This window comes from Arachis ipaensis, chromosome B7 (assembly GCF_059453495.1).
Source record: "Arachis ipaensis isolate K30076 ecotype BB chromosome B7, ASM5945349v1, whole genome shotgun sequence".
Taxonomy (NCBI): domain Eukaryota; kingdom Viridiplantae; phylum Streptophyta; class Magnoliopsida; order Fabales; family Fabaceae; genus Arachis; species Arachis ipaensis.
In genome coordinates this window covers 37,894,491-37,908,134 of record NC_142442.1, presented here as the reverse complement: position 1 = coordinate 37,908,134, position 13,644 = coordinate 37,894,491, and the positions used below count along the sequence as shown (strand labels likewise).

Sequence of the window (13,644 nt, the reverse complement as noted above, 5' to 3'; positions counted from 1 at the left end):
GCGCGGTCGCGTCAGTCATGCGGCCGCGTCGCTGTTGATTCGCGCTTGGCATGCGTCCGCGTCGCCCACGCGATCGCGTGGATGCCAGTTTCTCCAAAAACTCCGTTTTGTGCTTTCCTTCCATTTTTTGTATGTTTCCTTTCCATCCTTTGAGTCATTCCTGCCTTAGAAGATCTGAAACTACTCAACACACTAATCACGGCATCGAATGATAATAAGGGTAATTAAAATAATTAATTTTAAGCATAGGAAACATATTTTTCACATACATCACATAATAAGGAAGGAGAAGTAAAATCATGCAATTAATATGAATAAGTGGGTGAAGGATTGAATAAATCACTCAATTTAAGTACAAAATATATCATAAAATATGGGTTTATCAGTGTGCTTGGGCTGAGCATTGAGTTTTACACGTGTAAAGGCTTCTCTTGGAGTTGAACGCCAGTTTGTAACCTGTTTCTGGCGTTTAACTCCACTTTGCAACCTGTTTCTGGCGTTTGACTCCAGAATGCAGCATGGAACTGGCGTTCAATGCCAGTTTGTGTCATCTAAACTCGGGCAAAGTATGGACTATTATCTATTGCTGGAAAGCTCTAGATGTCTACTTTCCAACGCAATTGAGAGCGCGCCATTTGGAGTTCTGTAGCTCCAGAAAATCCACTTTGAGCGTAGGGAGGTCAGAATCCAACAGCATCTGCAGTCCTTCTTCAACCTCTGAATCTGATTTTTGCTCAAGTCCTTCAATTTCAGTCAGAAAATAAATGAAATCACAGAAAAACACACAAACTCATAGTAAAGTCCAGAAAGGTGATTTTTATTTAAAAACTAATAAAAATATACTAAAAACTAACTAAATCATACTGAAAACTACGTAAAAACAATGCCAAAAAGCGTATAAATTATCCGCTCATCAAGGATTTAGCTCAAAACTGCTTGCTTTGATGGGAGGTATACAGATACTACTCCCGTATGCAGTGGTAATGGGGTTAGCATATGACTCCAGAGTCATTCTAGACTGTTCATTTCCACTTATGTCCATGATGGAGAAAAGGGAATTGATATGAATTGCAAATAAATTATACTTTTATTTATTTTATTTTATTTAATTAAAAGCAACTAAATAAAATAAAATAAAATAAAATGAATGGAAAATAAAATAGAAGTTTCGAAAACTAGAATAATTGATTAATTAAGAAAATTTGAAAACAAAACTTGGATATGATTTTTGAAAAAGATTTGAATTTTGAAATTCCAAAACTAAGATAAGATAAAATACGAAGTTTTAAAATGATAATCTGAATTTTTAAAGGCAGAATTCGAAAATCAATTAAAATAAAGAGAGAAGATATTTTTGAATTTAATGAAGAAAGAGAAAAACAGTAAAAACGACACCAAATTTAAAATTTTTAGATCAAAACAAAGAAAACAAACAAGGAAGCTTTGAATATCAAGATGAACACCAAGAACACCAAAAGTAACTTTTGAAAATTTTTTAAGAAAACTAAAACACAAAGGACACCAAACTTAAAAAATTTTTATACTTTGAACACTAATAATTCGAAAAAAATAAAAGAAAAATAAACTTATGCAATTGACACCAAACTTAAAATATAAGACTAAACTCAAACGGAAGACTCTAAACCAAAAAGGAAAAATTTTTTTTTCCTAATCTAAGCAACAAAATAAACCGTCAATTGTCCAAACTCGAACAATCCCCGGCAACGGCGCCAAAAACTTGGTGCACGAAATTACAATCACACTTTTGCAATTCCGCACAACTAACTAGCAAGTGCACTGGGTCGTCCAAGTAATACCTTATGTGAGTAAGGGTCGATCCCACGAAGATTGTCGACTTGAAGCAAGCTATGGTTATTTTATAACTCTTAGTCAGAAAATTAGTAATAAAAATGATTGGGTTTATGAAGAGTAAATAACATAAAATAAATAATACTTGTTATGCAGTAATGGAGAACAAGTTGAGGTTTTGGAGATGCTCTGTCTTCTGAATTTCTGCTTTCCTACTGTCTTCTTCTTCATGCACGCAAGGCTCCTTCCATGGCAAGCTATATGTTGGTGGATCACCGTTGTCAATGGCTACCATCCGTCCTCTCAGTGAAAATGGTCCAAATGCATTGTCACCGCACGGCTAATCATCTGTCGGTTCTCACTCATGTTAGAATAGGATCCATTGATCATTTTGCGTCTATCACTACGTCCAACACTCGCAAGTTTGAAGCTCGTCACAGTCATCCCATCCCAGATCCTTCTCGGAATACTACAGACAAGGTTTAGACTTTCCGAATCTCAAGAATGCTGCCAATTGATTCTAGCTTATACCACGAAGATTCTGGTCTCACAGATTTGAATGCTCTGTTGTCAGGAGAGGCAATCAAACGCGTGAACCAGGAATCAAAGAGATACACACTCAATCTAAGGTAGAACAGAAGTGGTTGTCAGGCATGCGTTCATAGGTTGAGAATGGTGATGAGTGTCACGGATCATCACATTCATCATGTTGAAGTGCGAGTGGATATCTTAGAATAGAAACAAGCGTGATTGAATAGAAAACAGTAGTAATTGCATTAATCCATCGAGACACAGCAGAGCTCCTCACCCCCAACCATGGAGTTTAGAGACTCATGCCGTAGAAGATACAAAATTCAGATGTAAAAATGTCATGAGATACATAGCAAGTCTCTAAAAGTAGTTTTTATACTAAACTAGTGACCTAGGTTTACAGAAAATAAGTAAACTAAGATAGAAAGTGCAGAAATCCACTTTCGGGGCCCACTTGGTATGTGTTTGGGCTGAGCATTGAAGCTTTCACGTGCATAGGCTGCTCCTGGTGTTTAACTCTAGCTTTTGTGCCAGTGTGGGCGTTTAACTCCAACTTTTATGTCAGTTCTGGCGTTTAACGCAAGAATAGGATAGAAACTTGGCGTTAAACGCCAGTTTGCGTGATCTCAGCTTGGGCAAAGTATGCCCTATTATATATTGCTGGAAAGTCCAGGATGTCTACTTTCCAATGCAATTGAGAGCGCACCAATTGGGCTTCTGTAGCTCCAGAAAATCCATTTCGAGGGCAGGGAGGTCAGAATCCAACAGCATCTGTAGTCTTTTTTCAGCCTCTAAATCAGATTTTTGCTCAGGTCCTTCAATTTCAGCCAGAAAATACCTGAAATTACAAAAAAACACGCAAACTCATAGTAAAGTCCAAAAATTTAAATTTTACATAAATACTAATAAAAATTTAATAAAAAGCGAATAAATTTACTAAAACTACCTAAAAACAATGCCAAAAAGCGTATAAATTATCCGCTCATCACAACACCAAACTTAAATTGTTGCTTGTCCCCAAGCAACTAAAAACAAAATAGGATAAAAAGAAGAGAATATACTATAAATCCCACAATACCAATGAAGCTTAGTTCTAATCAGATGAGCGGGGCTTGTAGCTTTTTGCTTCTGAACAGTTTTGACATCTCACTTTTTCCTTTGAAGTTCAGAATGATGGCATCTATAGGAACTCAGAATTAAAATAGTGTTATTGATTCTCTTAGTTTAGTATGTTGATTCTTGAACACAGCTACTTTATGAGTCTTGGCCGTGGCCCTAAGCACTTTGTTTTCCAGTATTACCACCGGATACATAAATGCTATAGACACATAACTGGGTGAACCTTTTCAGATTGTGACTTAGCTTTGCTGAAGTCCCCAGTTAGAGGTGTCCAGAGTTCTTAAGCACACTCTTTTTGCTTTGGATCACGACTTTAACCACTCAGTCTCAAGCTTTTCACTTGTACTTTCATGCCACAAGCACATGGTTAGGGACAGCTTGATTTAGCCGCTTAGGCCTGGATTTTATTTCCTTGGGCCCTCCTATCCATTAATGCTCAAAGCCTTGGTTCCTTTTTACCCCTGCCTTTTGGTTTTAAGGGCTATTGGCTTTTTCTGCTTGCTTTTTCTTTTTTCTTCTTTTTTTTTCGCAAGATTTGTTATTCACTACTCTTTCTTGCTTCAAGAATCAATTTTATGATTTTTCAGATTATCAATAACATTTATCTTTTTCATTATTCTTTCAAGAGCCAACAAATTTAACATTCATAAACTCCACTATAAAAAATATGCACTTTTCAAGCATTCATTCAGAAAACAAAAAGTATTGCCACCATATCAATATAATTAAACTAATTTCAAAATAAAAATTGAAATTCATGTACTTCTTGTTCTTTTGTAATTAGGAACATTTTTCATTTAAGAAAGGTGAAGGATTTATGGGACATTCATAACTTTAAGGCATAGACACTAGACACTAATGATCATGTAGTAAAGACACAAAACATAGTCAAACATAAAGCTCAAAACCAAAAACAGAAAAACAAATAGACAAGGAGATTAAGGAACGGGTCCACCTTAGTGAGGGTCGCGTCTTCTTCCTCTTGAAGAACCAAGGGTACTCTTGAGCTCCTCTATGTCTCTTCCTTTCCTTTGTTGCTCCTTCCTCATGGCTCTTTGATCTGCAGTCAAATGCTCTACCACTGAACTATGGACCCTTGAGATGAACCTCTCCATTTCTCATGACTCGAAGGTGGAAGCAACTGCCTTCCTTTTCCTCTTTCTAGAGATTTCTCCGGCCTTAGGTGCCATAAATGGTTATGGAAAAAAAAAAAGCAACGCTTTTTTCCACACCAAACTTAAAAGGTTTGCTCGTTCTCGAGCAAAAGAAGAATGAAGGGAGTAGAAGGAGAAGTGGAGGAGATGGAGGTGTGTGAATGGGTGGGTTTGGGAGGGGAATGGTTTGAATTTGAATGGTGAGGTAGGTGGGGATCCTGTGGGTCCACAGATCCTGAGGGGTCAAGGATTTCTCATCCCTGCTCCATTTAGGCATGCAAAATGCCCTTAGAGTGCAATTCTGGCATTAAACGCCAGGTTGCACCCTGTTTCTGGTGTTTAACGCCAACTTTTCTTCCCTTTCTGGCGTTTAACGCCAACTTGGTGCTCTGTTCTGGCGTTAAACGCCAGCTTGTTGCTTCTTTCTGGCGTTAAACGCCAGAATTGTGCCAGACTAGGCATTTAACACCCATTCTACTACTCTTACTGGCATTTAAACGCCAGTAAGTCTGTCCTCCAGGGTGTGCTATTTTTGATTCTGCTTTAATTCTGCAGCTGTTTTTATGACTCCACATGATCATCAACCTAAAGAAAACATAAAATAACAATGGAAAATAAAATGAAAAAGTAATTAACATAGATAAATAAGATTGGGTTGCCTCTAAATAAGCGCTTCTTTACTGTCAATAGCTTGACATTACTGAGCCTTATAGTTTGCAATGTCTGCAAACCACGGAGCTTTCTGAATAGCAAAAAATTGCTCATCCGAAAAGGTTTAGAGATCTCAGTAGGAGGGAGGGACGCTCCTGCTATTGGTTCTATCCGGGACAGGTGATCAGCTACTTGATTCTCTGTCCCTTTTCAGTCTCTTATTTCTATATCAAACTCTTGCAGAAGTAACACCCATCTTATGAGTCTGGGTTTTGAATCCTGCTTTGTCAGGAGATATTTTAGAGCAGCATGGTCAGTGTTACAATCACTTTTGATCCTACTAAGTAAGATCTAAACTTGTCAATGGCATAAATCACTGCAAGCAATTCCTTTTCTGTGGTTGTGTAATTTTTCTGCACATCATTTAAAACACGGCTAGCATAGTAAATGACGTGCAGAAACTTGTCATGCCTCTGTCCCAATACTGCACCAATAGCATGGTCACTGGCATCACATATTAATTCAAATGGTAATGTCCAGTCTGGTGCAGAAATGACAGGTGCTGTGACCAACTTAGCCTTTAGAGTCTCAAAGGCCTGCAAACACCCTGTGTCAAAGACAAATGGTGTGTCAGCAGCTAGTAGATTACTCAGAGGTTTTGCGATTTTTGAAAAATCCAACCTCCTGTAGAATCTTGCATGCCCCAGAAAGCTTCTGATTGCTTTAACATTGGTGGGTGGTGGTAATTTTTCAATCACATCTACCTTAGCTTGATCCACCTTTATTCCCTTGTTTAAAATTTTGTGCCCAAGGACAATTCCTTCAGTCACCATAAAGTGACATTTTTTCCAATTTAAAACCAGGTTAGTCTCTTGGCATCTCTTCAGAACAAGTGCTAGATGGTTAAGACAGGAGCTAAATGAGTCTCCAAATACTGAGAAGTCATCCATGAAGACTTTCAGAAACTTCTCTACCATATCAGAGAAGATAGAGAGCATGCACCTCTGAAAGGTTGCAGGTGCATTGCACAGACCAAAAGGTATTCTTCTGTATGCAAATACTCCAGATGGACATGTGAATGCTATTTTCTCTTGGTCCTGAGGATCTACTGTAATTTGGTTGTAACCTGAATAGCCATCCAAAAAGCAGTAGTATTCATGACCTGCTAGTCTCTCTAGCATCTGGTCTATGAATGGTAAAGGAAAATGATCCTTTCTGGTGGCTGTATTGAGCCTTCTGTAGTTAATACACATACGCCACCCTGTAACTGTTCTTGTGGGAACCAGTTCATTCTTCTGATTATGAATCACTGTCATGCCTCCTTTCTTTGGGACGACTTGGACAGGGCTCACCAGAGGCTATAAGAAATAGGATAAATAATCCCAACCTCTAGTAACTTAGTGATCTCCTTCTGCACCACCTCTTTCATGGCTGGATTCAGCCGCCTCTATGGTTGAACCATTGGCTTTGCATCATCCTCCAATAGGATCTTGTGCATGCATCTAGCTGGGCTTATGCCCTTAAGGTCACTTATGAACCACCCAAGAGCTGTCTTGTGTGTCCTCAGCACCTGAATTAGTTATTCCTCTTTCTGTGGCTCTAATGCAGAGCTTATGATTACCGAAAAAGTGTCATCTTCTCCCAGAAATTCATATTTTAGGGATGGTGGTAGAGGTTTGAGCTCGGGTTTAGGAGGCTTCTCCTCTTCCTGAGGAGTTTTCAGAGGTTCTTTTGTTTTCTATGGTTCCTCCAGATCAGGCTGAACATCTTTAAAAATGTCCTCTAGCTCTGATTCGAGACTCTCAGTCATATTAACCTCTTCCACCAGAGAGTCAATAATATCAACACTCATGCAGTCGTTTGGGGTGTTTGGATGCTGCATAGCTTTGACAACATTCAACTTAAACTCATCCTCATTGACTCTCAGGGTTAATTCCCCTTTTTGGACGTCAATGAGGATTTGTCCAGTTGCTAGGGAAAGGTCTTTCTAGAATGAGAGTTGCACTCTTGTGCTCCTCCATTTCTAGCACTACAAAGTCAGTGGGAAAGGCAAATGGCCCAACCTTGACAATTATGTCGTCAATTATGCCTGATGGGTATTTAATGGAGCCATCAGCAAGTTGAAGATAGATCCGGGTTGGTTTGACCTCTTCAGTTAAGCCAAGCTTTCTGATAGTGGATGCAGGGATTAGGTTGATACTTGCCCCAAGATCACATAGAGCTGTCTTGGTACAAGTACCCTCTAATGTGCATGATATCATAAAGCTCCCAGGATCCTTAAGCTTTTCTGGTAAGCTCTTTAAAATGACTCCACTGCATTCTTCAGTGAGGAAGACTTTTTCAATTTCCCTCCAATCCTTCTTATGACTTAAGATCTCTTTCATGAACTTAGCATAAGAGGGTATTTGCTCAAGTGCCTCTGCAAATGGAATCTTGATTTCAAGAGTCCAGAGATAGTCTACAAAGCGGGAAAATTGTTTATCCTATTCCGCTTGGCGGAGTTTCTGAGGATAAGGCATCTTGGCTTTGTATTCTTCAACCTTAGTTGCTGCAGGTTTATTCCCTACAGAGGTGGTTGGAGAATCCTTCTTAGAGGGGTTACCATCAACACTTGCAGGTGTCTGATCCCTCATTGGCATTTGAACGCCAGGCTTGGGGGCTGGATGGGCGTTTAACGCCAGATTCCCTTCCCTTTCTAGCATTTGAACGCCAGAACTGGACATGGACTAGGTGTTTAACACCAGTTTTTCACCCTTTTCTGGCATTTGAACGCCAGAGTTATTCCTCTCTGGGCTCTTACTATCCTCAGAGGGATTTTAGGTAGCTGGTTGCTCGTCCTCTGTCAGCTGTTCTTTTCTTGGCGTTCTGCTGCTTTGAGTTAAGGTATTCAATATTTTTTCACTTCTTAATTGAATTGCTTGGCACTCTTCTGTTATCTATTTTGATAACTGTTATTTTGTCTGATTCAATTTTGATTCCATATCCTTGTTGGCATTTTTGGTTTCTTGTAGCATCTCCTTAAATTCTGATAACTTCCTTGTTATAGAAGATAGTTGCTGATTGAGTTCAGCAACTTGTTCCTGAGGACTAAAGTCAGTTGATACTGCCTTAGCTTCTTCTTTCATAGAGGACTCACTACTTATGTATAGATGCTGATTTCTAGCAACTGTATCGATAAGCTCTTGAGCCTCTTCAAAAGTCTTTCTCATGTGTATAGATCCACCAGCTGAGTGGTCTAGAGATATCTGAGCTTTTTCTGTAAGTCCGTAGTAGAAAATGTCTAACTGCACCCACTCTGAAAATATTTCAGAGGGGCATTTCCTTAGCATCCCTCTGTACCTCTCCCAGGCATTATAAAGGGATTCACCATCCTCTTGTTTAAAGCCTTGGATGTCCAGCCTTAGCTGTGTCATCCTTTTTGGAGGGAAATATTGATTCAGGAATTTGTCTGATAACTGTTTTCATGTTCTTATGCTTGCTGTGGTTGGTTATTTAACCACCTCTTAGCTTGATCTTTTACAGCAAATAGAAACAGTAATAATCTGTATACATCCTGATCTACCTCCTTGTCACGCACTGTGTCAACAATTTGCAAGAACTGCGCCAGAAACTCAGTAGGTTCTTCCTGTAGAAGACCGGAATACTGACAATTTTGCTGCACCATGACAATGAGCTGAGGATTTAGCTCAAAACTGCTTGCTTTGATGGGAGGTATACAGATACTACTCCCGTATGCAGCGGTAATGGGGTTAGCATATGACCCCAGAGTCCTTTTGGACTGTTCATTTCCACTTATGTCCATGATGGAGAAAAGGGAATTGATATAAATTGTAAATAAATTATATTTTTATTTATTTTATTTTATTTAATTAAAACAACAGAATAAAATAAAATAAAATAAAATGAATGGAAAATAAAATAGAAGTTTTGAAAACTAGAATAATTGATTAATTAAGAAAATTTGAAAACAAAACTTGGATATGATTTTTGAAAAAGATTTGAATTTTGAAATTCCAAAACTAAGATAAGATAAAATACGAAGTTTTAAAATGAAAATTTGAATTTTTACAGGCAGAATTCGAAAATCAATTAAAATAAAGAGAGAAGATATTTTTGAATTTAATGAAGAAAGAGAAAAACAGTAAAAACGACACCAAATTTAAAATTTTTAGATCAAAACAAAGAAAACAAATAAGGAAGCTTTGAATATCAAGATGAACACCAAGAACACCAAAAGTAACTTTTGAAAATTTTTTAAGAAAACTAAAACACAGAGGACACCAAACTTAAAAAATTTTTATACTTTGAACACTAATAATTCGAAAAAAATAAAAGAAAAATAAACTTATGCAATTGACGCCAAACTTAAAATATAAGACTAAACTCAAACGGAAGACTCTAAACCAAAAAGGAAAAAAAAATTTCCTAATCTAAGCAACAAAATAAACCGTCAATTGTCCAAACTCGAACAACCGCCGGCAACGGCGCCAAAAACTTGGTGCACGAAATCACAATCACACTTTTGCAATTCCGCACAACTAACCAGCAAGTGCACTGGGTCGTCCAAGTAATACCTTACGTGAGTAAGGGTCGATACCACGGAGATTGTCGGCTTGAAGCAAGCTATGGTTATTTTGTAACTCTTAGTCAGAAAATTAGTAATAAAAATGATTGGGTTTATGAAGAGTAAATAACATAAAATAAATAATACTTGTTATGCAGTAATGGAGAACAGGTTGAGGTTTTGGAGATGCTATGTCTTCTGAATCTCTGCTTTCCTACTGTCTTCTTCTTCACACACGCAAGGCTCCTTCCATGGCAAGCTGTATGTTGGTGGATCACCGTTTTCAATGGCTACCATCCGTCCTCTCAGTGAAAATGGTCCAAATACACTGTCACCGCACGGCTAATCATCTGTCGGTTCTCACTCATGTTAGAATAGGATCCATTGATCCTTTTGCGTCTATCACTATGCCCAACACTCGCGAGTTTGAAGCTCGTCATAGTCATCCCATCCCAGATCCTACTCGGAATACTACAGACAAAGTTTAGACTTTTCGGATCTCAAGAATGCTGCCAATTGATTATAGCTTATACCACGAAGACTCTGGTCTCACAGATTTGAATGCTCTGTTGTCAGGAGATGCAATCAAACGCGTGAACTAGGAATCAAAGAGATACACACTCAATCTAAGGTAGAACGAAAGTGGTTGTCAGGCACACATTTATAGGTTGAGAATGGTGATGAGTGTCACGGATCATCACATTCATCATGTTGAAGTGCGAGTGGATATCTTAGAATAGAAACAAGCGTGATTGAATGGAAAACAGTAGTAATTGCATTAATCCATCGAGACACAGCAGAGCTCCTCACCCCCAACCATGGAGTTTAGAGACTCATGCTGTAGAAGATACAAAATTCAGATGTAAAAATGTCATGAGGTACATAGTAAGTCTCTAAAAGTAGTTTTTATACTAAACTAGTGACCTAGGTTTACAGAAAATGAGTAAACTAAGATAGAAAGTGCAGAAATCTACTTCCGGGGTCCACTTGGTGTGTGTTTGGACTGAGAATTGAAGCTTTCACGTGCATAGGCTGCTCTTGGTCTTAACTCCAGCTTTTGTGCTAGTTTGGGCGTTTAACTCCAACTTTTATGCCAGTTCTGGCGTTTAACGCCAGAATAGGGTAGAAACTTGGCGTTAAATGCCAGTTTTTGTGATCTCAGCTTGGGCAAAGTATGGACTATTATATATTGCTGGAAAGCCCAGGATGTCTACTTTCCAATGCAATTGAGAGCGTGCCAATTGGGCTTCTATAGCTCTAGGAAATCCATTTCGAGTGCAGGGAGGTCAGAATCCAACAGCATCTGCAGTCCTTTTTCAGCCTCTAAATCAGATTTTTGCTCAGGTCCTTCAATTTCAGCCAGAAAATACCTGAAATTACAGAAAAACATGCAAACTCATAGTAAAGTCCAGAAATGTTAATTTTGCATAAATACTAATAAAAATATAATAAAAAACGAATAAAATATACTAAAAACTACCTAAAAATAATGCTAAAAAGCGTATAAATTATCCGCTCATCAGTATACTTTTTACGTTAATATTTTAAGTTGATTATTCAAGTACGACTATGTATTAAGTAGTATCAAGATCATTAGTTACGCATCCTTAACGTTAATGCTTTAAGTTGATGTGAAAGCAACAAAAGTAAAGAGTAACATGTTCAGGATTCCTGGCTGTGGAATAACATGTTGTCTCAAATTCGAGAAAAAAATAATCATGACTCTGTTTTCTCAGACTCAACTAATGCGAAAACTATGGGAAGAATGTTGTTGTTACCATATTAAGCCACAGCAATTAACATCATGCCCCCGTACTTTTCATATAAGTGTGTCCCGTCCACAGATACAAAAGGCTTGCAATGCTTAAGCGCTTCAATATATAGAGGCAATGCCCAAAAAACTTTATCAAACTGACTCAACTCTCTGTTAACCATGTCCCCATTGTAATAAGGTACAACAACGCAACCATGAATCGTGCCTGGGAGGCACTCCTACAAAGCTTGTAAGAGTGCAGGTATCCTGTTGTACGACTTTTCTCAGTTGCCATAGATCTTGGCAATCGCTTTCTGCTTTGTCATCCACACCTTTCGATATAAGAACTTAAAATGGTAACTCTGATGCACCGTACTTTGCAACACCGGGATAGACACCGACGGGTCAGTCTTAATCATAGGTAACATGACCTTGCAAATCAAACCACTATCCAGCTGAGCATGATTCTGAGACATGGTAGGTGCCAGACGGGTATGTAATCCACTAAACCTACGCACCTCCCTACAAATTTCTCGTGGATGTCAACATTATGCAAAATACAAAACTAACGTGATAGACTCTAATGCATCTAAAATAAATCGTAACATATACCAATAATTCAAGTTTTGTTGTAGTGCCACACTAAGACTCCATGAATAACTATTGGTAAATTGCTTGCAACGACAGTGGCATTTAAGACTATCTAACTCCAAAATTCTGTACTCCGCATTCCATCGAATACTGTAGTTCTTCACTACCATTAGAACTGCTTCATGGTTCCTGAACCTATGCCCAACTTGGAATTCCACCCCACCATCTGTGTTATGATCCTCCCATCATCGGCGTTTAGAAGATCGTAGCATTGCGTCCGAGTTCAACGTCTGATAATGACTAGGAACATCTGACAGTCGATGAATGGCCAAAGGGGGAGGCTGAAAAAACCTACCAACACCGTTGCCAGGAGTCTCCAGCACATACTCATCTTCAGAAAAATATAAGTTGAATCGCCGTCATTGTCATCCTCGTCGGCACTATCATGTGGCTGGGCATAGTGGATTAGTGTGGCCTCGAGCGGGAAAACTTTAGGACTCAAAGGAGACGGCCGACCACCGACAACCACGTCATAGACTGTAGCATACAACTCCATCACATGTTGCGGCATTAGCCGTGCATGTGCACCGAACATTACCCTCACATGTTGATCCCCATCAATCCAAAATAACTGGTTAGTAAATCCACCATTCGGAAGCGCGTGCAGAAATCTATATGCAACTCGCCTAACCTCCTTTGTACTTACTCCTCCCATATTACTCAGCATAATCGTCTTTAGCGCATCGAGGCTATCAACACGGTTAGTGTTCAACCGGACAGTCTTATCAGATTCGAAAATCACTCCTTCATCACCGTGTCTGACTATTCCATTGGGATAAACCACAACAAAGAAGAATTGATTATTCTCCATCAGAACAAAACGGAAAGAAGAGAAAGAAAAGATTGGTTTGTGAATTGTGTGAGGGGAGGTATTGGCATGGGCTATATAAATAGACTTATTTTCTAACATATCTTGGGTGTTGAGACCCTAATTAAGTCGTTTACTATATCTCGGATGTTGAGACTCCCTTCACGTAATGCTCATATCTCAGATGTTCAATATCCGATTTCTATACTTATATATATTCCGGGTGCACTCAGGATGTGACTCGGTGTCACCTAGTCATAATATGAAATCTCAGCATCCGAAATGTGTTCATTTTTTAGTTATCTCTTTAGTATCCGAGATGTGTTCTATAGTGCATTTTTATAAATACCTCACCTTTTATTTATTTTCATAATTTTTATATTTATTTAATTAAAAAAAAATTCCCATGTTAGGAGGTCGATGAGACAATGTTTTGTTCAGAAATTGTATGTTTTTCCTCCATGCATGTATTAACTGATTGGTTTTTTGTTTGGATGCATCCTATAGTTAATTGATCTCTATTACATGGGACAATTGTAAATTGGGACGGGGTTGTGAAATTCGAAGAGTTGAGAGAGAGAGAAATTTTAGGGTTCTGCGAAAT

The 13,644-nt window shown here is 38.5% G+C and overlaps 1 protein-coding gene across 1 annotated transcript; it reads right to left on the bottom strand.

Moving 5' to 3' along the window:
- Positions 1–11,865: 11,865 nt before the first annotated feature.
- Positions 11,866–13,043, bottom strand: LOC148550877 (uncharacterized). The gene is made up of 3 exons (XM_088494652.1): positions 12,560–13,043; positions 12,194–12,398; positions 11,866–12,103 (listed from the first exon to the last, which is right to left on the bottom strand). The coding sequence occupies exons 1-3, from the start codon at positions 13,041–13,043 to the stop codon at positions 11,866–11,868; spliced, it is 927 nt and encodes a 308-aa protein (XP_088350778.1).
- Between the last annotated feature and the right edge of the window lie 601 nt (positions 13,044–13,644).